At 44.9% G+C, this 24,119-nt stretch overlaps 1 protein-coding gene across 1 annotated transcript in view; it reads right to left on the reverse strand.

Annotated features, from left to right (window-relative positions):
- PAPPA2 (pappalysin 2) overlaps positions 1 to 24,119 on the reverse strand; it is a gene marked incomplete at its 5' end in the record, with an annotated part of 105,658 nt that overhangs the window by 39,062 nt on the left and 42,477 nt on the right. Inside the window, 9 exons of the mRNA XM_081915009.1 lie at positions 1,061 to 1,232; positions 7,200 to 7,410; positions 8,693 to 8,828; positions 13,152 to 13,283; positions 15,308 to 15,501; positions 18,338 to 18,429; positions 19,855 to 19,983; positions 21,103 to 21,595; positions 21,969 to 22,090. Of these exons, the coding sequence (XP_081771135.1) occupies positions 1,061 to 1,232; positions 7,200 to 7,410; positions 8,693 to 8,828; positions 13,152 to 13,283; positions 15,308 to 15,501; positions 18,338 to 18,429; positions 19,855 to 19,983; positions 21,103 to 21,595; positions 21,969 to 22,090 (1,681 nt within the window). The remainder of the gene's footprint in view (positions 1 to 1,060; positions 1,233 to 7,199; positions 7,411 to 8,692; positions 8,829 to 13,151; positions 13,284 to 15,307; positions 15,502 to 18,337; positions 18,430 to 19,854; positions 19,984 to 21,102; positions 21,596 to 21,968; positions 22,091 to 24,119) is intronic.

The raw sequence follows: 24,119 nt of genomic DNA on the forward strand, positions 1-24,119 counted from the left end.
AATAAAATGGTAAGTTTTTCACATATGGGCAGCCACTTTTCCTGATGATGAATGAATGGCATGTGATGGCACAATTCCCAGTTTAGATGCTTGAGACACCAGGTTGAATTTGTGCATCTATCAGTCTTGTGACTTGATCTGAATGAAAATCAGTCAAAGAAGAAGGCAGCATCCATCACCGCTCATTTCCTGCTGGACCATATTAATGATAGTAATACTTAGTATCTACCTAACCATTTAAAAGTATTTCATATGTTTTATCTCTATAATCTGTTGACATGTCATTTTATTATTATCAACCCATTAATGCAAATTGGATAGTGCTGTGGATAACAGAAAGAAGCTTGCCAAACCTATCTGGCAAGTTCACGAGAGAAGCAAAATATGAACCAGAAACTTCCTACCTAGCTCCCAGCAAGGTTTCTTAGCTATTGTACTATAATGGGTCTATTAAACTCCTCAGAAAGCCCACTAGCTGACTCAGTGTTACATCAGAGATCAATTTGGCCTTAAAATACGAGTAGATTATGTGGCAAAGGAACCGTAGTCTGGCACGAAGGAAACTGAAGTTTCTGCATTCAAAGTAAATTCTGCAAATAGTTATCATTTGCAGGAAGTTCTTTTCTTTCCACCCCAATATTTCGGTCTCGCCTTTTTTTCTTTTCTTTTCTTTGCCAAACATTGAAATATTTTTGGCAGGGAGCAATGTGGTAACTGGAGAAAAAGAATGGGAAAGTGAGGGAGAACAGGGGTCACTCAAAGGCAGCAATCATAACTGGAGACCATTCGAAAAAGTACATGAAGCTATGATGATAAGCTTCATGCTGGTCTTCAAGCCTATCTTTGCAACCATAAAGCCCACACATTTTTGTTTCCTTCATCACAGCCACCACCTGTGAAACATTGCCACAAGACCCCTTAGTACTGTACAATGTATCTACTGGGTACACTGGGAAAGATAAATAACTGGTGGGATTGCAGTGGCAAGGTCTGTCTGGAAGCCCCATCTACCCTCTTGCTGACGCATGCGTGCAATAACATCACAACCCCGTGTACTTACCTGTCCTGGGCGCAGCAGCTGCCCATGGCTGGCATGGAGAACAAAGCCCTTTTCACAGGTAACAGCACACTCCATATGCCCCTGGCTGCTGGGACTGCAGTTGACAGCAGCAGCATGATGGATAAATGGTTGCACACAGCTGCCATCCTCTCCACAGGTGTGTTGGGTGCAGCTGTGGAGAGAAATGGAAGAGACTCAAAATGCAGCTTCCTGCATTGCAAGGTGGGACCACATTCTCCTCTTAGCACTGTGACAAAACAAGCTTGACACAAGGGAACGCAGAGTGTCACTCATACACCCTACTGTCAACCTTATTTTTAATCTGAATTTACAGAACCCCCTTGGTGTGGCATCAAAGAAGGAGGAGAAGTGAGGACATGAGGATTTTCTCCCCTTGGAGAATGAATAGATCTGGGATCCTTAACTATGTTGTTCAGTCTTTTGGCAAGAAACAGCTGAAGATTCTCTTACACACAGGGAGGGGTTACTTGAGACAAAAGGTGATCAAGGCTCTGCCTGCCACTGTAGAAAGTGATAATGGGATAAGGTTGATTCCAGAGGGCAGAAGCAGATGTCCAAGATGCTCACAGAAGTTTCTTATTGCAAGTTAGAGAGAGACATCTTAGGAAACATGGGTGAATATGATACAGAACTATCACCACAGAGTATATTAAGTCCATACCATATTTGCATACTAGATGAGTGGTGCCCCAGGTGGAGAGCAGGACATTATCCTGATGGAATGCAAAAGGCTATTGATTAAAGTTACTGGCAGATGTGTAGGTTTGGCCAGCCAAGCAGAAGGAAGTTCCGCATCATCAAGTCTAATTAATGACAGGATAGAGTTGTGTACTTGTGTCAGCAGCTGGCAAATGCCTTAGGTCCCAGATTAGGCATCAGGATACAACTAAATTTATGGCCTCCCCTTTCACTGACAGCAGATCCCTTTCACTGACAGCAGATCCCTTTCACTGAGAGCAGTCAGCCTGCACCAAAATTCATTTTCTCTTTATGCTTGCAAAGAGCCCATACTCATTGCAGTGTCACCTGTAGAGCAGAGCTAAGAGTCAATGAGTTCTGAAGCATGTGCTGAGTGCCAGCTGAACTGAGCACCTCAGTAAACACTAACTCATTTCAGAATTTAATGAACCGCTGCTCAAGCGCCAATAATGTATGTCTCTCCCAGTTCCCTCAAACTCCACATTTCTTCCTAATGTTTAGTACAAGTTGTATACCAAGTTATATGTGACACAGGCCATTCTTTGTGTGATTTAGTTTTGGCTGGTGGGTTCACAGTGTGTGATTACGCCAACACTTTTTTATATCAAATGTGCTGTTGTTGTGCCCTCCCTCCACCAGCACCCCATGCCCTGCTTGCAAGTTATTCCCCGAGGGCGCTGGCCATGAGAGACTATCATTACTAGTCTCCTTTAACAATAAATCAATGTGTTTTAAAGAAATTTCATCTGCAAAGCTGATTTCTGAATGGAAAGCACGAGAACAAATTATTCCCACTGTTGTTTTAGAAACTCTTCATTAATAACAGTTGTCAGGGGGCCAAGCTATGCACCATTGATTCTAAGAAAGAATCTTAACAAATTAGTGCTGCAAAATGCTTGCGCCTCAAAATTCAAAAGTAGACCTTTATTCATTTATTTAGGGCAGTTTTATACTGCTCTTCATTAAGAAAAACGCCAGGGCAGTTTACAGATAACGTAATCAAATAAATACAAAGATCAGCACATTACAATATATATAATATCCACAGTAGCTAAAACAAACACTACAAGCTTGATATTAAAAACCAGCAAAATGTTTTAATATGCACTTAGAACCAGCCAAGGTTGGCGAGGGACTGTCTTATGTCAAGGGACATTTCATTCCATGCGCTGGGCTCACACTGCAAAACCAGGAGGGCCTGATCTCAATGAGTGAGCAAGTCCACACTGGCAAGTCTACACAGGTAACCTGGTCCTAAGTTGTTATAGGAAAGGACTTAAATTTTGATGGACCAAGCCTGTATTACTTTACTTTAAACCACTTATCATAACTTACTGATTTAAGCCAGAGATGCCAACTTCTAAATACCAGGGGGTCAGGTGGAAGGATGATTCTGTTCTTTCAAATCACAGAATTGTATCTTGCTACATAAATTTACAACATGGTGGCCTGAAGCCCTTTCTCTAAGTCAGGGGTAGTCAACCTTTTTATACCTACCACCCCCAATGCATCTTTCTTGATGGTAAAATTTCCTTACCGCCCACCAGTGCTCGATGGAAGGAGGAGTCAGTGCCATAGAACACCCTACCACCCACCTAGAATCCTGAAACGCCCACTAGTGGGAGGTACGGACCAGGTGGACAACCCCTGCTCTAAGTGGTATTGAACATATACAATATATTCTATACCACTCACAGTCAGTGTTCAGTCAGTATTCCCTGCAGAAATGGCTATATGAGAGGAACTTGATCATGCTGGGGACATAACACGTAATGAAATATAAAAGTATGGAATATGTCACGGCTCAGTTGAATTGTTATTTTGGAAGCTTAACTATAGTTTGGAGACAAACCATGGTTTGCAACTGGCCAGAATTGTAACTGCGGTTTGATGCGCATTTGCAAATGGTTGATTGTGCAGACTAGTTTTGAGTGATGACTCAATTAACAATTACCAAAATGGCCACCGCAAAGATGAGAGGAAGTAGTTCTAAACCGTGGTGTGCCTGCTGTACACCTGATAACTGAAAGAACAGGTGTTTTGTTTTTTAAAAAAGTTAATTTGAATACAAATTATTATAAAAGTAAAGAACACTATCTCAGAAGCAATATTCTTTCTTCTCTGTCACACGGGAAGGAATGCAGTTTCTAATATGCTAGTTATGATGTTTGCATAATCTAAAAATAATTGATCTTGACTTGCTGTCATGAGGGACAATGGAGAGCACCACCAGCCGGAAAAGAGAAGAAGAGGAAGTTCTGAAGGAGGGAAGCGGCCAGAGGACCTGCCCAGCATCAGCTTAGCAATGGGCAGCCACGATGGAGCCCCCCTGGATCCAAACCATATGTGTAGAAAGAGCATTGCCAAGACTAGTAGTCCAACACTGAAAAGGAACAGACTGTTTTGAAAAGGTTTCCTTTTGGGGGAGGGGGAGAGGCAAGGACAAGTGAAAATGGCAAGAAAAGGGACCGCAAGACAAAATATTTCTTTTCTCCCTACACGCAGACATGTTTATGAAGTGAGAAATGGTTTTAGGGCAGCTGCTAAAAATTCTTTCACTAGCTTAGATTTCCATTTGCTTCTTTTTAATATATATTTTACAAGCACATGTGTTTGTCAAATCGTTGAGCTTCTGGGGACTTCAACAAGGATCAAATGCAACACAGATCTCCCCCTCCTACCCACACTTCCTCAAGACTCCATTACTGCAATGAGCTCTTCGTGAGGCTACACTTGGGCCTAGTCTGGAGGCTGCAGCTGGACGGTGGATGGGGGACAGACTATTGCCAGCACAGAACTCCAGCGCTCAAAAGCATGCACTGGCTGCTCATATGCCACTGGGCCATGTTCAAGGTCTTGTATTTATTTACAAGGAGCCAGTGTGGTGTAGTGGTTAAGAGCAGTAGACTCGTAATCTGGTGAACTGGGTTCGCGTCTCCGCTCCTCCACATGCAGCTGCTGGGTGACCTTGGGCCAGTCACACTTCTTTGAAGTCTCTCAGCCCCACTCACCTCACAGAGTGTTTGTTGTGGGGGAGGAAGGGAAAGGAGATTTTTAGCCACTTTAAGACTCCTTAGGGCAATGATAAAGCGGAATATCAAATCCAAACTCTTCTTCTTCTTCTTCTTAACTAACCCCTTCTCTTGCTGACCAATCCCTGATGTATTCAGGGGAGCCATTGCTGGTTCCATGGCTCAGATGCCCAGCTTGTATCCACCAGGACCCATGCATTTAGGCCCAGCAAGAGAGGGGGAAATTGCATCTGGCAACCTGAAAAGCTTATGCTGACAGACCAATGGTCATAGCAGTCCTCTCCAGGTGTAGGGCAGGAGAAGGATGTGGCTCCCTGCCAAAAGCAGGGTTTGAGGGCACTGCTAATTGGCTAAGCTTGCAAAGTCCTGTGCCTTTGCCTACATGGTTTAATTTCAAGGCCAAGGTAGTAGGGTTTGAAGGTGCTGCCAGAAAGTGGCACTTGCAGTGCCCTGTACCTTTGCCTGTGCCATTTGACTTAAAGCACAGGTGGTACTGTGGTCTAAACCACTGAGCCTCTTGGGCTTGCCAATTGGAAGGTCGGTGGTTTGAATCCCCACAACGGGGTGAGCTCCCGTTGCTCGGTCCCTGCCAACCTAGAAGTTCGAAAGCACACCAGTGCAAGTAGATAAATAGGTACTGCTGTGGCGGGAAGGTAGACGGAGTTTCTGTGCGCTCTGGCACTTGTCATGGTGACACGTTGCTCCAGAAGTGGTTCAGTCATGCTGGCCATGTGACCTGGATGTTTGTCTGTGGATAAATGCCAGCTCGCTTGGCCTCAAAAGCGAAATGAACACTACACCACATAGTCACCTTTGACTGGACTTTACCGTCCAGGGGACCTTTACCTTTACCTAGATTTCAGGGTAGTTCACAACATAAAATCACAATATAATAAACAGAAAATACAGAATAAAAAGAAAAACAAAGCAAACCCCTCTTTCACAATACATTTTAAAAGGGCATAGGATGTCAACCAGTCAAAGGCCTGGTTAAAGAGGAATGTTTTTGCCTAAAGGTGTATCATGAAGGTGCCGACCAAACTTTCTTGAGGAGAGCATTCTACAAATGTACTGCACACTTTCTTTTGCCATACCTGCTCTGATTATATGTGTCTGGAATTTTGAAGACCCCATAAACACTGGGGTTCTTTTATATGGGACATATACATGTTGTGGCAGTGATAAAGAGGCTTTCTTTCAAGTAAGTGCTTTTAAATTCCCACTGAGCACACCCAAGCACTGGACACTCCCAAAGTGACTCTATAGTTCCCCTTGTTTACATTTTTGGTTTACTTACAGCATCTTAGGCATGTGCCTGAAATACATAATGACCAAAGAGTCCCCAAATTCTGTTTTGCAAGCTAAGTGAGTTCTTTTATACAATTTTTAAAGTGTAAGCTGCAGCCCCCCACGAGTGCCCGCTGTTCTCTGAGTGAAACTGAACCTAGTTGGGCTTCATGGAATTTTCCATGTATCGGGGAAGAGGGGACACAATGGCTATTTATTTTTCATTCCAAGCATCTGTTCCCACTTCTGCTTTGGGAATGTGGGCTTCTAATCCCCCATTCCAGAGTGACTTCCTCTGCAACAAGCTTTACACAAAGGGTTGTGTGGTATATGAAGAAGCCATGAAATGGGTAAAGGGGAATAAGCACACTGGCCAAGACAGCATGAAGTGAAAAGAAACCCCCTTTACTCCAGTTGCAGAGCAGCCTGCAACTGAACCACAATCCATGTGATCTTGCCCCAAAGGGATGCGATCTTGCCCAAAAATAGCACCGACGGCAGCGCTGCTTCTCTGCCATTGGCAGAGGGGGTGGGGCAGGTGGGGCACCTGTGGAAGTGCCACCCGAGGGGTTTCTGCCGTTCCCTCCCTCATCGTTTACCTGGTGCAGTTTTCCTGTTGTCTTCTGTATCCAGCACAAACTCTAAAGCTCTTGATGGCCTGATTGCACCATGCTTTTCTGCTATTGTATTCCAATATGCTCCTGGTGGTTCCCCTCACACCTTTATCAACTCAAGTTGCCCCAAAGTTTCCCGCTCTCTTAAAAACACTCTGCTGTTGTCTCTTGTGCCTTCGGGAACATGAAGTCAGTACTTCTCCCTCACCTCTGACTTAATCCCTCAGCCCCTTCTTACACACTTACCCTGGATTTGCCCACAGGACAGAGCAGCTCCTGACAGATACTCTCCACTTTCTCAGCAAGGGAATAAAATAGCAGACTTAACAGTGCAATCCTAACCATGTCTACTTGGAAGAAAGTCTTACTCAATTCAGAGGGGCTTGCTTCTTGCCAATCCAAGGCAAGGAGTGTCATGATTACAGCCTTAAGCAACTGTCTCTTCGCAGGGGTTTGACGTGACAATACCAAATCCTGAGGAGTTACCTGAGTCTCTGGCGGCCATGCCCTTCGTGCTCTGGGAGGCAGTTGCTCGGGTTAGGAGAGTCTGGTGGCGAACGTGTCCGCAAGGCCACCGCAGAGATGCCCACGGAGAGGGAGGAGAAGTTGAGCAGGGCGGATGTGATTTGGCGGAAGGAAACGTTGTCACTTAAGTTGATGACCAGTGGATTCTGCTGGCACGACAGCTCGTACGTTGCTAAAGGTGATTAAGGAACAAAGTAACTTTGGGTCCCTGTGAAGTCCCTCTAAATTAGAGAAGATAAGCCCTCTGAGTCTCTCCTCCGACTGGATTGAGATTTGTCCGTATTTCCCAGGGGGAAAAGGTGAAACCTGGAAACACCTCAAAGCCAAACCAAGGGCTCAGAGTGATGCCACACACACTCTGCCATTCTCCTTGGCCAACTTCCACTGCCTCACAGTGGCCAAACACTTACCCCTTCCCCTTCATTCAGTGGTGAAGGGAACAGTGATAAAAGCACAGGAGGAGGAAAGAGAAGGAAGCAGCATGCAGAGAGCTCCCTAAAGAAATCCAGCACAGTACCAATCTTTCTCTACAGCATGTAGCTGCAAGGGAGTTCAGTATGTTTTGTGTCACACATGGGCAACAGTAAGGCCCAAAGGCCACGCCAGTGCCCTGCAAGAAACTAGTATGTGTTTTTAGAAAGCACACCAGGATCTTCTGCTGTGAAACAGGGCTTGGGCATCAGAGCTTCACAGCTTCCTCAGTCGACACGCAACTGTGGGAAGAGTTCCAAGACAAGTAGGAAGTCTGAAAACCACTGTTCTGAAGGAATGCAATACCCTGTCAACAGAGTAGCAAGTGATATAGTGCATTTGTGAAAACCCTTCTTCTCTATGAAGCAATTTAGACAGGCAGAGGCCCGGTGAGGGCTATGCTGATTCTGACTACAGGTAGGGCTCCAATGTTTCAATGCTCCCCTCCCTACACACATTTTTAAAACTCCATAACTCTACAAAGCTACCAAGAAAAAGGTTCTAGGCAAGACTCTTCCCAGGCAAGCTAGTTGTTTATGTGCAAGGGGTCTCGGTGGGAAGCAGCCAGACATTCAAGCCACCACAGGTGGTCTGAAAGGAGCCAGCACAGCAACAGACACATCTGACTCGTGGTTTTGCTTTCCACTGACTTGTACACACATATTTCTTTCTTCCCAGCTCCATTGTGGTCTCTGGTCAAACAGGTTTTGCAGGTCTTATAAAAAACACTTAAAAAACTATTTAACAGAGGCAAAAACAGAATTAACGTATACATCATAAGCAATGATTCTGCTGCCAAACCACCTACAGCTCCCAGGGAGTGAGGGGAGGGTGGAAAGAAACAACACTCCTGTCTGTCTGAAGTCCACTAAAATAACCTTGCTCTTTACAAGAAGCAAATGGTAAAAACTGCAAATAAATGTTAGAACCTAATGACACACAAGAACCTGGATGAAAATGAAACTCACTGATTGCGCACTCACCAAGGAAGTGGCTGTGCCCACTGATGTCACCCAGCTGAACTGTCACAGTAGACTTAGGCTGGTCATCCATGGAAGTGCCATCGGACACCAGGAAAACAAAGAGTGAGGTAGCTATGCTGGGTCTGTTGAAGCACACCTGGGCTCCAGGATACCGCAAAGGAGGAGTGCATTATGGAGTGTGAAAAAGAAACAGGTACGTTACATAGATAGGTAGACAAGCAAAAACTCCCACCTACTGTATTCCTCACCCCAATTGACACTGGCCAGCAACCCTGAAGTTCTTCTTCATTCCACTTGGCTCATTTGCTCCCTGGATTGTCTTCTGAAAGATCCCTTAATCAGGGCTGGTACTCTTATAAGGTGAACTTGGCACATCCTCTGCATGGCAACCCCATCTCTTCCTCAAGAAAGCCCAACTAATAAAGGACCGTATACAGTACAGTGATATGTAGTCAATTAGATTTTAAGGTAAGTGATGCATCGTTTCAGGCAACTGAAACTTATTACAGGGCAACACTTCCTGTATTGTCAAATTGACAAACCCAGCTGGTCACAGATCATTCTAAGAATCCCCTAAATTTTAAACATCAACAAGCTGTAGTGCCTTCTTCTGATGCTCACAAAGCGGTTTGCCAAAATCCATCTTTTCCAGTTCAACTCTGCAGTAGTATCAGTGAACACTTCAAGGTTATCAAGATCCCCATCTCTGAACCAAAGAGGAAAGGAAATGGGCCTCGTGTCCACAGAATCACCTTCACCTTTTTTGGGGGGGAGGAACTGAATCCCTATTTTATCTCATGCAGGTGGTTGAGCACCTGTGCTCTTCTTGCCATTTCGTGGTCATTTTAAAAAAGAAATGCACCATTGTTGTTGTTGTTGCTGCTGCTGTTGTTGTTGTTTAGTTCAACAACAAATTCCCCAATCCAGAAATTCTGCCGGTACTCAGTAAACAAGGTAACGAGGGCATTCACACCAGTTTGTGTAACTTAGCTATCTCTTAATAAATTTATCCGACTGCTTTATTAGATTTTAAGCATAAACATCATCAACAGAACTGGTAACAGTTAATTGATACTTCGCTACACAGTGGTAACGATTCTGTATTCACTGTGGAATAGTCCAGTGGTAGAACAGGAAATTATCTATTGACTTATTGCAAGACAGAGGGCAGAAGAAGAGACACATAAACTTTGAGAAGTTCTGTTCCATGAGCCTTGCCAGGTCCTGCCTGATTCACCCCTTCCATCCTTAGGGCACTTACTGCTTCACTTGTTTCAACTTACTGTCCCAACAGAAAAAAATGGTACAAATCTGCAGAACACTTCCTCCCTACGAGGCCACAATGACCAACCATTCTGAATAATTTGGGGGTCTCCGGAACCTCAACTATATCCAAGCTCTAGCATTCGTGAGGGTTCAGTAAGAACCCTTGTGAAGGTCCAGCCTCTTTCTGGGCAAGCAACAGGATGGCCATGAACTCTAGTCGGAACCTGCCAAGATCCTGTAAGAGGTTGCTCAAATGAGTAGGTTCATGGTACTCTAATCTTCCTCAGATGCAACAACAAACCACAGTTTTGTCAAATTAGGAAATAATTAATTATTATGCTGTTTATGTCAGAGGGAGAGGGAGAATGGAAGCACATTCCTGATCCTATAAACCAGCCTTTCCCAACCTTGGGTTTCCAGATGTTGTTGAACTACCACACCCATCATCCACAGCCAACAGGGGAAGCAGTCAGGGATGGAGGAAGTGGTAGTCCAATAACATCTGGGAACCCAAAGTTGGGAGAAGCTGCCTGTTGTCAAAATGCAGCCCACCTCTATCTTCTCTACCGAATCTACTTCCCCCACTTCTCAAAATTCAGCATCACAGCCCAAAGCCATTTTCTTTTAGATTTACCTAGGCATTTCAATCGATTTTACTGATTCACAGCACAGTCCTATCCACATGCCCAATGAATGTTCTATCGACTTCAACACAGACTAAGTTGTAAGCCCTGCTGAGTTCAACAGAACCTACTTCCTGTTAAATATCTGCAGGGTTCCGGAACAAGTTTTAATCCATTTGAAGAGTTTTATCTGCTGTTTTCTTCTTTCAGTTTGCATTTGTTTTATGTTGCAGCACCCTGAAATCTAATATGACGGAAGGGTGATATAAAGGGTTTTAACATAAAATAAAGGGAGGGGAGGGGAGGGGGAGAAACAGACATTTTTATTGCTTGGCCGTAAATTTATGGATGGAAAATAATAAAGTATGCAAGCAGTGCCAAAAGTGAGAGTTTTTAATATAAACATCCATGGATGAAGGGAACCGACCATGAAATGTAATAAAACTAGAACGTGCTTTAATCTCTGGTGAAGAGTGGAACGCAAACCTCCCGCAAGTGCTGCAGAAAAGGAGCATTCTCCTTTGTTACTGCCCCAAGGAGTGAATGCCGGGAAGCTGCTCCATCACGTTCACTGCTGAGACGAGCAGGAGAGTTTGGGGTGCGGGTGGGCAGGTCATGGCATAAGGAAAGAGAAACAAGCAAAGATGCAAGATGTGTTGACGGTCAGCAACTTTGACTATGTGGGCCTCATTTGAATATCTTTAAATATTTTGGTGGCTTTTTCGCTTTTAATACCATTATGATATAGTTTTGCTGCTTTGTAAGGGTTTTTTTAAAAGTTTATTTTGTTGTATGCTGTGGTTGCAAATTGCTTTAGGAAGACTTGTCATGAGAAGCAGTACACAAATGTATTAAATAAATTAGAAAACAGATAGCACTCTTTTTAATGGGTTGGACACATTTACAGAAGGGTGGATTTATTAATGGCCATTAAATATGACAGCTGACTAGAAAGTCAGCTTGCCCATCTGTACCACATGTGCTTCCCGTGGTCATATATTTGGGTACTGCACTGTGAAGTCCATAAAACTCAGGTGTAAATATGTGCAAATAAACCACATTTCTTAAAGACACTACAGTCTCTGTCATGCCTCATTCCAAAGGAACACAAATGCTGCTTGGGTGCCAGACCCCTGGAATCTTCCTACTGCTCAGCAGAGACTGGGGTGTCTGGTAACAGCACCTTCCCATCTCCAAAGCTTTTTAGAGCTCCTCACTTTGTGTAGAGAGAGAGATAGTCTCACTTGCACATGGCCTAGGAGAGACTGCCTTCCCACCCAGTGCCTTCTGCCTAAATGTAAAAAGGCCCGCAGGGTGGCTTCCCAAGAAATAAAGAAAACAATAAAAACTGAAACCAAGTGAAAACAGCAGTGCCTGGTGAAGTCAGTAATGAAGGCACCTGAAGAACATGTCTAGGTAGGGCATTCTACAGTAGGGGAATCAGATCCTCCACTGGTTGTCTTACCACGTGGGCAAGTGTTTACAGGAAAAGCTGGCCATCCCAAGATCCTGATCTCAGACTCTTATAGGTCAAAAAATTGTGCCTGACCATGAACTAGAAGCAAGAAGATCTTCTGTGACTGGTACAATATGTTCACCATAGTGAAGCCCAGTGAATGACCTGGTTACCATGTTCTGAATCAGCTGAAGTTTCTGAATGGATTTCATAACCTAAATGTTACTAGAGCATGGATAACTGTGACATTATTGTGTTTATGAAGAGAAGGTCCCAGTCGGTGGGCTACTGAGAAGACGCTAGATGTTATTTAGCAAAGACAGGTGTGTGTGTCAAGCCTTCAGGATGTCAACACCACACTGCAACAACTGAAACTCATATGAGAAAAAAGAACAGGTCTAGTACATCCTGTACTTTATCCAAAGTTACATCCAAGCTGGAGCAGATTTGAGTGGTTTTATCCCTGGAGCTCCCACTGCATGGCATTTGTGCAGACACAACTGTAGTGGTGAAGTAAGCTTTCTTTAGCGCCATTGTCAATACAAAACTAGGCCCCAAAGCAGGTTCTAGTATGCATTTGACAGACTCATCCTGGTTCTTTCCCCACTTGTGTTCCAGCCACTGTCCCTGTTCTGTCCATCATGCCACAGAGAATATAACTGTGGGAAAGAGTGCCTAGAAGTAACTTTGTTTACTGCATGGGCCATCAGTCAGAACTTTGGCAAACTTCTAGCCATGCCAGCAGGAAAATCCCCTAGGGCTATCTGGAAATTTCAAACTTCCTCAGCCACATGAGAGAGGTTCTTGCTTCAAACACCACAGGGCCTGGTACCAGTTGTGTGAAAATGGGGATCTGAAGGCACTAAGTCTAACCTCCAAGATTCACTTCTGGGAACTGCTGCGGAAAGGAAAATCTAAAGTAAATCTGGAAGGTCCTGCTCAGACAAAACATCTGTAGGATTTTTTAGTTTCTGTGAGACTGACAAAATGTGCAGAGCACTAGAATAAAACATTGTGAGGGTTCAGCAAATCCCTACTTTTGGAAAAACTGTACATATTATCTGTCACATCCTCTCAATGTACCCTTGATACTCTGAGTGCCCAAAGCACTTACTTTTAGCCAAACTCTATCGTCCAAGAGCATTTTCTCCCTGTCTGCATCTTGAAGGGCACCATGACTGGTACAAGGGAACCAAGCCGCATGGGGGTGATGCTCCAGTGTGTCCTGGGGGTGAGGCTTGCACACCTGGAAAGGAGGGGTTTTCAGAGCAGGGAGAGGGGGGTTGGGAAAGGAAAAGAAATTTCAGTCACATTAGAAGAAGGGAAATCAGAAACACACAAGTGAAGCTCAGCACAAAACAGTCCCTTAATTGTACCACCAAGTTTGTCAGCAGTGAAAAGGGGTGAGGGCATAAAATTCTCCAGCCGTTTCAGTTCTCCTGCCACCATTTTTGGTAGTAGCTGTCCTTTTCCCCACATGGTCTCTTGGAACAATGCATCGTGTGAGATGGCAGCTGGACTACCAACACAGAACCTGTGCTAAGCCGTCATGTGGTGGAAGCTTCAGCAGTGAAAGTTACAACACACAGAATAAAAAAAAAATTAAGAGGGGGGGGGGAGAAGCCTATTAAGAGAAATCCTGCTTAGCCCACATCCAGCTTCCCAGAATTCCCTTTGAATGTTTTCATTTTCTGCTAGCCATGACTGCAACTAACTGGGGTCCAGAGACCTTCCACTTGAGCAAACGAAGCCATATTTTATTCAATCAAACCAGTTCCAGTACTATCAGCCTGGTGGTAGCTTTCTGTGGCTCAGCCCTCACTGAGATGGTAAACCCACACCTGGGCTATACCACTTTGTGTGGCGAGTTCCCGCCCCCCACCAAGATAAATAAACACATGAGACACCATAATTAAGGTTAATTGGGCGAATTAGGCCACAACTTTATTGAATTCAGGAATGAGAGGCATTGGCTTAGGCATTGGTCCTATTGACTATCCGGCTCCAGCCCATTTGCTGGAGACACGGGGAAGGGTTAACACTAATTGGGGGAGTCTCCCACCGAGGCACGTCGACTAGGAGCTCCCTCAGGTCACCGCTCTGGGGCGTGCCTTTGGCCTACACCTCCATAGCCTTCGGACAGGGCCACGCCCCCCGGAGTCCCGGACCACCCTTCGTTCATTGGGGGGAGGTGATGGCGTTCCTCTCCCCCCACACACATCCTCTTAACCCCTTCTTACCAATGCCTACCGCCAATGCCGAAGAGTTGTGACGAGTTGCTACGAGGTAGGCGAAAAACCAAAAGGCTGTAAATTGCCAATTGGGAAAAATTCCCACCATGCCCCTTGCGGTGACAGACCGAAGTCCATAGCAAAGTCAGACCTACCTAAAGCCCAACTAAAGGGAGGGAGGGTGGGAAAACGTGGGGGCTAGCCGGAGAAGAGAGGGCGAGCCCCCTCCCCTCCGGCCCTAAATAGGGCAAGCCATGCCCCCCCCCGCCAGCTGATTGGCTGGCTGGGAGGCGTGGACGGTCGGGATTCCCCTGTTCTCGCGGTGGCTGAAACCAGCCCCCGCTCACGTGGGGAGGGCGTGATGCCCGCAACCCCACCTCCTGGGGCAGGCCCGGAAGTGGCTTTGTATTGCTAAAAAAAAGGGGGCTCACATCATTGATTAGTCCACCATACAAAAACCTTCACAGAGGACATAAGCCTACCAGGAAGAAAATGAGAGTAGAACCTGGCTGCCTAACAACTAGTTTTCCGGGTGGCAGGAATGTTGTTGTTTTTTATGGCAGAGTATTCAAGCATGCAAGCCTCCACCTGGTCGCTGAAGCAATAATGGCAAGACACAGGTTGCCCAAGACAAAGTTCATTGCCAGCATTTTGACCTTTCTGAGATCCTTTAACTGGGGATGCCTGCAAATTGTGTGCTCTGCCACTGGCTCTATAAGCCTTACCCTCACTTCTAAGAGAGAAACGAGGAAGATCTTCACGATTGCCAAGAAACAGACACAGAGGTAGAAGTTCAGGAATGGCTGAAGTTAACTGGCCTCTCCATAGACCTCAGTATCTATGGAGAAGTACTCTATAGTTGAAAGGTAGGCATGAGGGGTTGGAACTTATCCACTGATGTTGCCAGTAAAGTTCAGTTCATCCCAGTTCAGAGCAGAATCAATAGCTGGCAGACTTGGGAAGATCACAGAGGTTTGGGACATGTTCTTCTTCCAGGAATAACATAAGGGCTTGAATATGAAATAAAAATTCCCCTCACCCTCACAAGAGGTTCTCCTGTCACCAGGGAAACCGGGCATGCCTTCTGGTCCTGGTGGGAGGCATAAGCCTCTGATGCCCACTGATCCACATACTCTTTGGGGGTGTAGAGACCACAATCCACAATGCTGCTGCTCTTCTCAAACGGCTCACAAATGCCATCGCCATCAGATACATAGCACAGGCTTGGCTCTCCTGCAGATTTAAAAGAACAGCTAAGATGGTGCATTTGTAAATTTATTTTGTGTTATAAAAACACTCGTGATACTTTGGGATTCAACATAAGAACAATTCACTAACATATATCCATTTGCCTGCCCTCTGTCACTTCTCCCTATAACAGAAATTAGTATCTCCTGGTTTAGAAGACATCTGAAGGCAGCCCTGTTTAGGGAAGCTTTTAATGTTTAATAGGTTATTGTATTTTAGTGTTTTGTTGGAAGCCATCCAGAGTGGCTGGGGAAACCCAGCCAGATGGACGGGGTATCAATAAATTATTATTATTATTATTATTATTATTATTATTATTATTATTATTATTATTTTATTATTATTATTATTATTATTATTATTATTATTATTATTATTATTAAACCAATTCACTCTTTCTTCCTTTTAAAAGATAATTCAGAGCATGATAATTAAGTTATGTTACATTAAGCTTAGTATATGTTGGATATTTGATTGATCCCTTTTCCATTTACCTTCCCCTGCCCTGCTGCCATTTTTAGTATTTCTTTCTTCTGAATGATTCTATGAGTGTTTGTGTCACACCCCCTCCAGTGTTCCTCTATTACTCTCTAAGGCCTGGGTGGCCAATTTGGGGCACTCGGGCTGATGTTGACTTCAGCTTCCATTATCCCTGACAGTTGGACATGCTGATGGGAGTTGTTACCCACATTGGCTATCCATACTCTAAGACCCATGGGCAGCTAGACCCATGTGTGTTCTCCAAATAAAGTGTCTCTGAGGTACATTGACAAAGGCCTATAGTCCACGAGGCAGAAGATACTGGTTTTCTGATATGGAACAAGACAAGAGCAAGGTTCTGAGTATTTATACCATGCCTGGCCAATCCAGAAGCTTGATAAGGGGTAAAGGGGACCCCTGACCATTAGGTCCAGTCGTGGTCGACTCTGGAGTTGCGGCGCTCATCTCGCTTTATTGGCTGAGGGAGCCGGTGTCCAGCTTCCGGGTCATGTGGCCAGCATGACTAAACCGCTTCTGGCGAAACCAGAGCAGCACACGGAAATGCCGCTTACCTTCCCGCCGGAGCGGTACCTATTTATCTACTTGCACTTTGACATGCTTTTGAACTGCTAGGTTGGCAGGAGCAGGGACCAAGCAACGGGAGCTCACCCCGTCATGGGGATTTGAACCGCCGACCTTCTGATCGGCAAGTCCTAGGCTCTGTGCTTTAACCTACAGTGCCACCCGCGTCCCTTAGAAGCTTGATACTGCTTGTCAATTACAGGGACTGATTTTGCACCCTTGTTACCTCCCATACAGGAAGAGAGGTACGAGACCAAAACACAGGAAGCCCATGTGACTAGACCCGTCTCAGGCTATGCAATTTGTGATTGATGTCCCTGACACACTTTTTCCTCTCCTTCCATAACTTTGTTATTCCTTTATAATGCATTTCTACATACTTATGGGCTTAGGAATAGAGTGGGCATTTTTAAAAAGAAGGAAGCTCTGTTGGGATACGAGACTTTCAAGTCTTTCTGTACATTTTTCTATAAAACAATTTAAAAAACTTGTTTTTATATAAAAACAGAAAACAAAAACTAGAAGAAAGTCTAGAGAGAAGAAAGTCAGCCTGCTATTTCTCGGATGTTGGTAACCATATGTGGTAAGCAGTCCTGAATCCCTGACTTTTCAGTGTCTAAAGTGATTTTTAAGTCTGCCAACTGCAACCGTGTGAGGTAGGACCTGAACAAGGGCTGAGAGAAACTACCTTCTCAAGGCCACCAAGAGAGTTCATGGCATCTGTACAGCATCTGAAGCCAAGGAGACCCTGGTCCAAGTCCAACACACTCTCGACTACTTCATACACTGGTCAATGGGAATGTTGCCACTGATTTTAATGGAATGTGGCTTTTACCCAAAATGCTTTACAGACCCATGCCAAACGCTTGACAAATGCTCCAATGGTTCCAATATTTTGAAAATTGCTTCTTTTTAAAAAGAAGAAGAAGAAAGAAAGAAATGGCACACACAATTCTTCCAACATTTCCTGATATATAAAGGTAAGGTAAAGGACCCCTGGATGGTTATGTCCAGTAAAAGGTGACTATGGGGTGCTGGCCAAATGACCCAGAACGTTGTCTGTGGACAAACGCTGGCTCCCTTGGCCTGATATATAAAATGCAATGCCTGCTTTAAAGAAAAGGTTTGCAACACCTTAATCAACTGGCTTCTGAGCTAGAATCTTTGTCAGAACCTGAAGTACCTGCAATGACTTAGATTCTGACAGGGAGGTGGGGACCACCCACAGACAGCAGCACCACCTGCAGAAGTACAAGCTCTGGGCCCTGAAACTGAACCCCCCAAAAAACAAAAACTGGGGGCTACTGGAATTCAAGACTCCCAACAACTCAGGTAAAACCCCCAGAGACTGTAGCCCCTAATTCAGGCCACACTGAGAAAGCAATATCATTGTCCCCAATAGACTAGCATACCAAAACAGTATTTTTATGTGATGAACCACCCTGAGATCTATGGATGAAGGGTGATATACAAATGAATGAATGAATGAAATAAAAACTGCCCACCAGCCCACAATGTGCTCAGCAAGAAATGATAGCGAGATAATGAAGTGCAAAGATCCAAGCCAGAGTCCTGTCCCTGTAGGGGTCTACATTTTTCACAAAGGGGAAGAGCCTGAGAAGATATGAAAGTACTAAAAACAAGGCAGGTACGTAAACCAGTCAACCCAAACACCAATACTAAAGAAATTGAACAAAATGAACAGTCATTTTTTAAAAAACAACAACAACAAAGAACAGACTAGCGTTTCTAAACTCACCGACACAGTGGAATCCCTTTTCTTTTTTGCAGGTTCGAGAGCAACCATCTCCTTCTATTAGATCTCCATCATCACATTCCTCTGCAAGACTTCTAAGGAAATAATAATACTTTGCACTTGTAAAGCATTTTAACATGGACCAAGAGCTTCATATACTTTAATGTTTTCTAACCCTTTACAACAGCTCCTCCATTATGAGTTCCCACATGTTGTGCCAGCCACTGATGAAATCTTATCAGCTTGCATTATATTTTTGCTGCCACGAGAAGGAATGTAAAAAAATAAAATAACGGTGCAACTTTTTTACTTCTGCTTATTTGTTTTACAGTTAGGATCTTTTTATTTTTTAAAAAACAAACTGTTAAAAGTAGTTTTTTCCTCTTATTTTTTTCTAGGCATTAATTTTGTTAGGCCTTTCTGGTTGGTTTTTCTTTATTCCAAAATGGGTCTCTATTTTCCACTCCACAGCTCATCTTTCTTGTTAATATATAGGACCATGTTCCTTCTCATCTGCTCTCTTTGAACTGGCTAGCATTCCCTTATCACGTTCAATTTAAAATTCTACTGCATACTTTTATATGCTTGCACTTCATTATTCCTGTTTATCTCTCTCCTTTCCATTTGTGCTCCTTCCAGAGCTTTACATTCTCCTGACCCCTTATCTATTTCTTGGTGTCTCGCTCCCTCCAAGGGAATATGAAACTAGGTCTTTTGGTGGGACGAAAACACTCACAATAGAAAAATGGGATATAAATGGTAGTGAATTGATTGACTGATTGATTGATTGATTGAAAGGGGTCAGCCCACAAACCTGAAAGCTGCAGGACAAGTACATAAATGAACAAAACTATTATTAATTTGAAATATTAAAGGGGAAGGAAAGTGAGCTCATCCCCACAAGGGGACCCCTGAGATAAGACTATTTGTGAGGGGTTTGGGATTTTAGGTTTCACACACCCTCCCATTCCCCACCCCAGGAAGGTCCTTCAGAACAGCCCCACAAAGAAGTTATTTTCCACTGATGCAGACAATTTCACAGAATCCACTTCCACAGAAACGATTTAGGTTCGATCTAATCTAATTTCTCTGGCTATGCAAACTCTTCCACAGGCTATCTAGGCATATAAGAATGAGGATGAAAGTAATAAGCGACAGGTGGCAGCAGCATCCCTAAAAGCAACTGATGGCATCTTCAATTGGAGATGCATTCAGGTGTGCATCTGAACGCTCATCCACCTCCTGTCTGCAATTCCTAAAAGCAAGGCTATCCAAGACAAAACCATGAGTTGCTGTGGGTGTCTAGGAAAATGGAATATGAAAGCAGAAAGCTTTGTGGAATTAAGAGAAGAGGTTCAGCATATCACTTAACAATACAGATCCCCCCCACCCCCTATACTCACATGAATGAATGGAAAGCAGGAACACTTTGATATATGAGACTGCAATTGCTGGCTCAGTTAAAATGGGGTGAGTAAAAGAAAGAAAGCTCAGCATTTTCAGATCTCAGGGCTCCTCACCTGCTTACTTTCCCATCCCCGCAATAGGGAGAGCCATGGATGTGGAACAGAGGAGGGGAGGCTTCACCTACAGCAGCTCCAGCCACAGCCTGCACTTGGTAGCGATACAGCTGGCCTGCCATCACTTCCCTGCAGAAGCAAACAGAAGTCAAAACTTAAGACAGAATACTTTCCTGCCTCTTCCTAAGCTGAATTTCCCATGTATGCTAAGGATGGGCAGCTAACGTCTGAAAGGCTCAAACTGCCCCCCCCCCAATTTCCAGCTGATCCCCAAATGCAGCACCAGGTTCCAGGGACTTCCCTCTTATTATCCAACAGGGGCTCTTTAATTTTCAGCAGTGGTTCCCAAAGGCTGTAGCACACCAAACCGGTGTGGCAGGAAAGGGTGGCAAGGGTGGGGGGTGGGGAGTTCAAGGACAATTAAATAAACATTTAAACATTTCAGTGTAGTGTATTATAGTATCTTCTTCTCTTTTTTTGTAAAATACTGATAAATATATTTTCAAAATCAAGCACTGCTATGAGTTGTTGTTTTTAGTTTGCTAATGTATTTCTTTACAATGTAAAATTTGGTGTGGCGCCAGCAACTTGTTACTCTCAAAGTGTGGCCCAGAGAAGAAAGCTTGAGAAGTACTTCTTAACAGGGTGAACACTAAGGTAAAGGTAAAGGGACCCCTGACCATTAGGTCCAGTCGTGGCCGACTCTGGGGTTGCGGCGCTCATCTCACTTTACTGGCCGAGGGAGCTGGCGTACAGCTTCTGGGTCATGTGGCCAGCATGACCAAGCCACTTTAGGCGAACCAAAGCAGCGCACAGAAATGCCGTTTACCTTCCCGCCGGAGTGGTACCTATTTATCTACTTGCACTTTGACGTGCTTTTGAACTGCTAGGTTGGCAGGAGAAGGGACCAAGCAATGGGAGCTCACCCCGTTATGGGGATTCGAACCGCCGACCTTCTGATCAGCAAGTCCTAGGCTTGCCACCCACGTCCCTCAAACACTAGCATACAGCTATTTTTGAAACACCACTTGCTTGTCAATCATCCCATTGCTTTTGTATTCACTGGTTAAGACACCAAAACCAGAAGTGGCTTCAGCTTAGCAACTGGGCAGAATACTTCCCGCATGTTTCCCTTCATAGCTGAGAAAGCTAGACTAATTTAAGCTTTTAAAAGGGAAAGGGGCCTGGGATGTCCGTGAGGAACCAGCAGCCAAGAGAGCGTTCCTGAACACTAACGCCTTCACTCACATGTCAGTAAACTTTCGTCCCGGCTGCGTCACCATCGCTGGGGATCCATCCAGAAAAGGGGGGTCCCGGAGAATCCTGTACCTGACAGGTTTGCAGTTGGAACAAAGCGGGCTCTGTGGCATGGATATCAGAAGAGCAGCATCTATCTCCATCTGCTCATCAAACGTGTAGATCTTTACGCCAGACACCTTCTTGTTCAGGTTGAGTTTAACCGTGAGGGGGATGTCACAAAAAGTGTCCATGGGCCCCAGGTGTACAGAGTCCCCGTGCTCTGTCAGGATCTCAATGTCTGACAGAGCCTTGGGCGAGTCCGTAGAGAAGTAGGTTGTCCATACCATTAGAGACTCCGGGTAAACAGGATGCAGAAAATGCAGCTCCAAGATGCAACCGAGCGGCTGAGGGCAAGGGGTGGTCATGCTCACGTTGAACAGATTGAACTCAGGGCTCCAAGCCTGCAAGCTGGGCTCACAGGGCTGGTCCACATCTGGAGGCCCTTAAAGAAAAACAGAACAGGGGAGAATTGGGTGAACTGGGCAGCTCACAACCTTAGGGGTAGGACTGCATACAAGGACCAGAGCTGGACCAAAATGAGGAGGCAAAAACCAAATATCTGTGCCAGCGTTAGCGGGTGTGTGCATCTGTCCACAACTACAGAAGCAGATACAAACATTAATAGGCTTCTGCCTATATGAAGAGGCGAGATTTATGTTTGTGTGTATTTAGGGCTGCAAAACTATCCGAAGTGAATGTCTGAAACACGGAGGATAGACCTTTTTTTAAAGAAAAGGAAAATGAAACAGACACGGTTATCTCTAGCTCCCATCTGACAATCCTTCTGTTACAGGAAGAAGGGCTGGGAACTTTACCTACTGCTTCTTCTGGGGTCCAGTAGCCAGAAGAATCACAGATCCGAGGCGAGGAGGCCTCATGTACGTATTGGCTGAATGTCCCATCTTCAGCACAATCTCCACAGAGGTTCCCTGTCTCTCTAAAAAACAGAGAGAGAGAGAAGGGGAAGGAGGGGTGGGAGGAGGAGAGAGAAACATACTCTGTTCAATCTCTTCTAAGTCAGACTTTGAGCGACAAGCTACACAGTTTCAATGGCAAAACTTTTCAGGATGTAAAGCAGAGGTCTTCTGCTGTAAGTACAACAAAATGGCAACTGCACAGACCTCCCCTCACCCACTTTATTGGAGTGTGTGATGTTTTTACTGGATCCAGGACCTTTAGGGTGCAAGGCGAGAGGGAGGTGAAAAGGCCCTCATCTTCTGCCCCAGAAGCACCTGCAGTTCCAGATCCTAAACAGGTTCACATCTTATTCTTCCAGTGAATGTTTGGCCCCAGTCTGGTGGAACGCTCCACCACAGGAGACCAGGGCCCTGCAGGACTTGACATCCTTCCGCAGGGCCTGCAAGATGGAGCTGTTCCGCCTAGCCTTTGGTCCAGGCCCAGTTTGACCTCCACCACATGGGACCCTGTTAGTTACCTCTTTGGCCCTTTTATCGGCTCATGTGGGACCACCGTGGATAGCTGGCCCTGATGAATACTTGAGGTTCCTGACCCCTATGGTTGCAATTCATGGGCAGTCATTTAATTTTATCCTGATTCTAATTTTTAAGCTGTATTTTAATCAATTTTTATTGTGTTTTAATGTATTTGATATTTGATGTTAGCCGGTCTTGGCTGGGGAGGGCGGGGTATAAATAAACATTTACTTACTTCCTTACTACCTTGTACTGAAGAATGGAACTGGGGAGACACTACATACAAATTGGGGGGGGGGGTTCCTATCTCTCTCAACCAACCAGACCAGAATGGTAAATATGGATAGAAAAATAAGGTCAGCCCAGGTCATAAAAAAGCTTTAGGACAAGAAATGTGCACTGGAAGGGATAGGGATCAAGCACAGAGATGTGAGGAAACCAGATGTAGCGATGACCACCAACGTGGATGTCTATGAAAGGGTTTTGGGCAAATTCATGGAGGATGGATAACAGCCACAATGGCTGTGTGCTCCCTCCAGTCTTGGAGGTGGTTTTGCCTCTGAAGAGGAGAGGGCTGCCCTGCTTTGTGGGCTTCCCAGAAGCACCTGGTTGCCCCCAGTGAAAGCAGGATGCTGGACTAGGTGGGTTAAGCCAGGAGGGCTCTTCTTATCCTCTTAGACAGACAGGCACCCCATGGTCCTAGAGAGACGGGACACGCGAACAGTTTTGGTAGTATCATTCTAGATAAATATCAGAGTGCGTTGAGGGAAAAACAAAAAAGAGGAGGTTGCTACAGAAGTAAATAAGTGGATTTTTTTGTTTAATGCTGCTTACTTTTAAGTGCTTAAAATATGGTGACTCTCCTTCTTCAAATGGGCCTTTCAGTTATCTTAAGTGAGGAATTTTCACCCAGCAAAAAATTTCAAATTCCCAGCGATGGCACTAGTCACTTGCCTCTGGACACCTAAGGACCTAATTGTTCCATGACTCTCAAGTCAGCTGTCGCAGGGGGGAAAGAGACCTTCACAGAACAAAAATAAAGCAAGCAACTGCATGCATATACGTTTAATTTAATCGAGTTGCCCTGCAGGAGGAGAAGGACATGCGTTGTCCTGGCCACGAAGTTACAGCAGGGCTGTGGGCGGGTGAAAGGGAAGGCAAGAGTTCCAAAGTACACAAGCACACATATCACTAAGGCTGCCTATATCTTATGCTGGTTACGGCAGAAGGATCAAGATCAGGTTTTCTGTTGTATTGATACGTTCCTTCTCTCTCTCCCCCCCCCCCCAACTTGACTCAAACATAAAGCCTCAGAGAAGGTTTTGCCAACTGGCAAACAAGTGAGAAGAATTGCCAGCTCATCTTCATCACCTTCTTTGCATTCTGGAATTCCTACGCTGGAGGCCAAGTTCAGCTTTCCCTGAGGTACACAAGCTCAAATAAACATTTTCCCATCAAAACAAGTACGTGCGGGTAGTATGGGAAGGAACACCATACGCAGAGAGGGTGGGGCAAGGTCAAAAGGAAGATCTG

This window comes from Podarcis melisellensis, assembly GCF_964234715.1.
Source record: "Podarcis melisellensis genome assembly, chromosome: 6".
NCBI lineage: Eukaryota > Metazoa > Chordata > Lepidosauria > Squamata > Lacertidae > Podarcis > Podarcis melisellensis.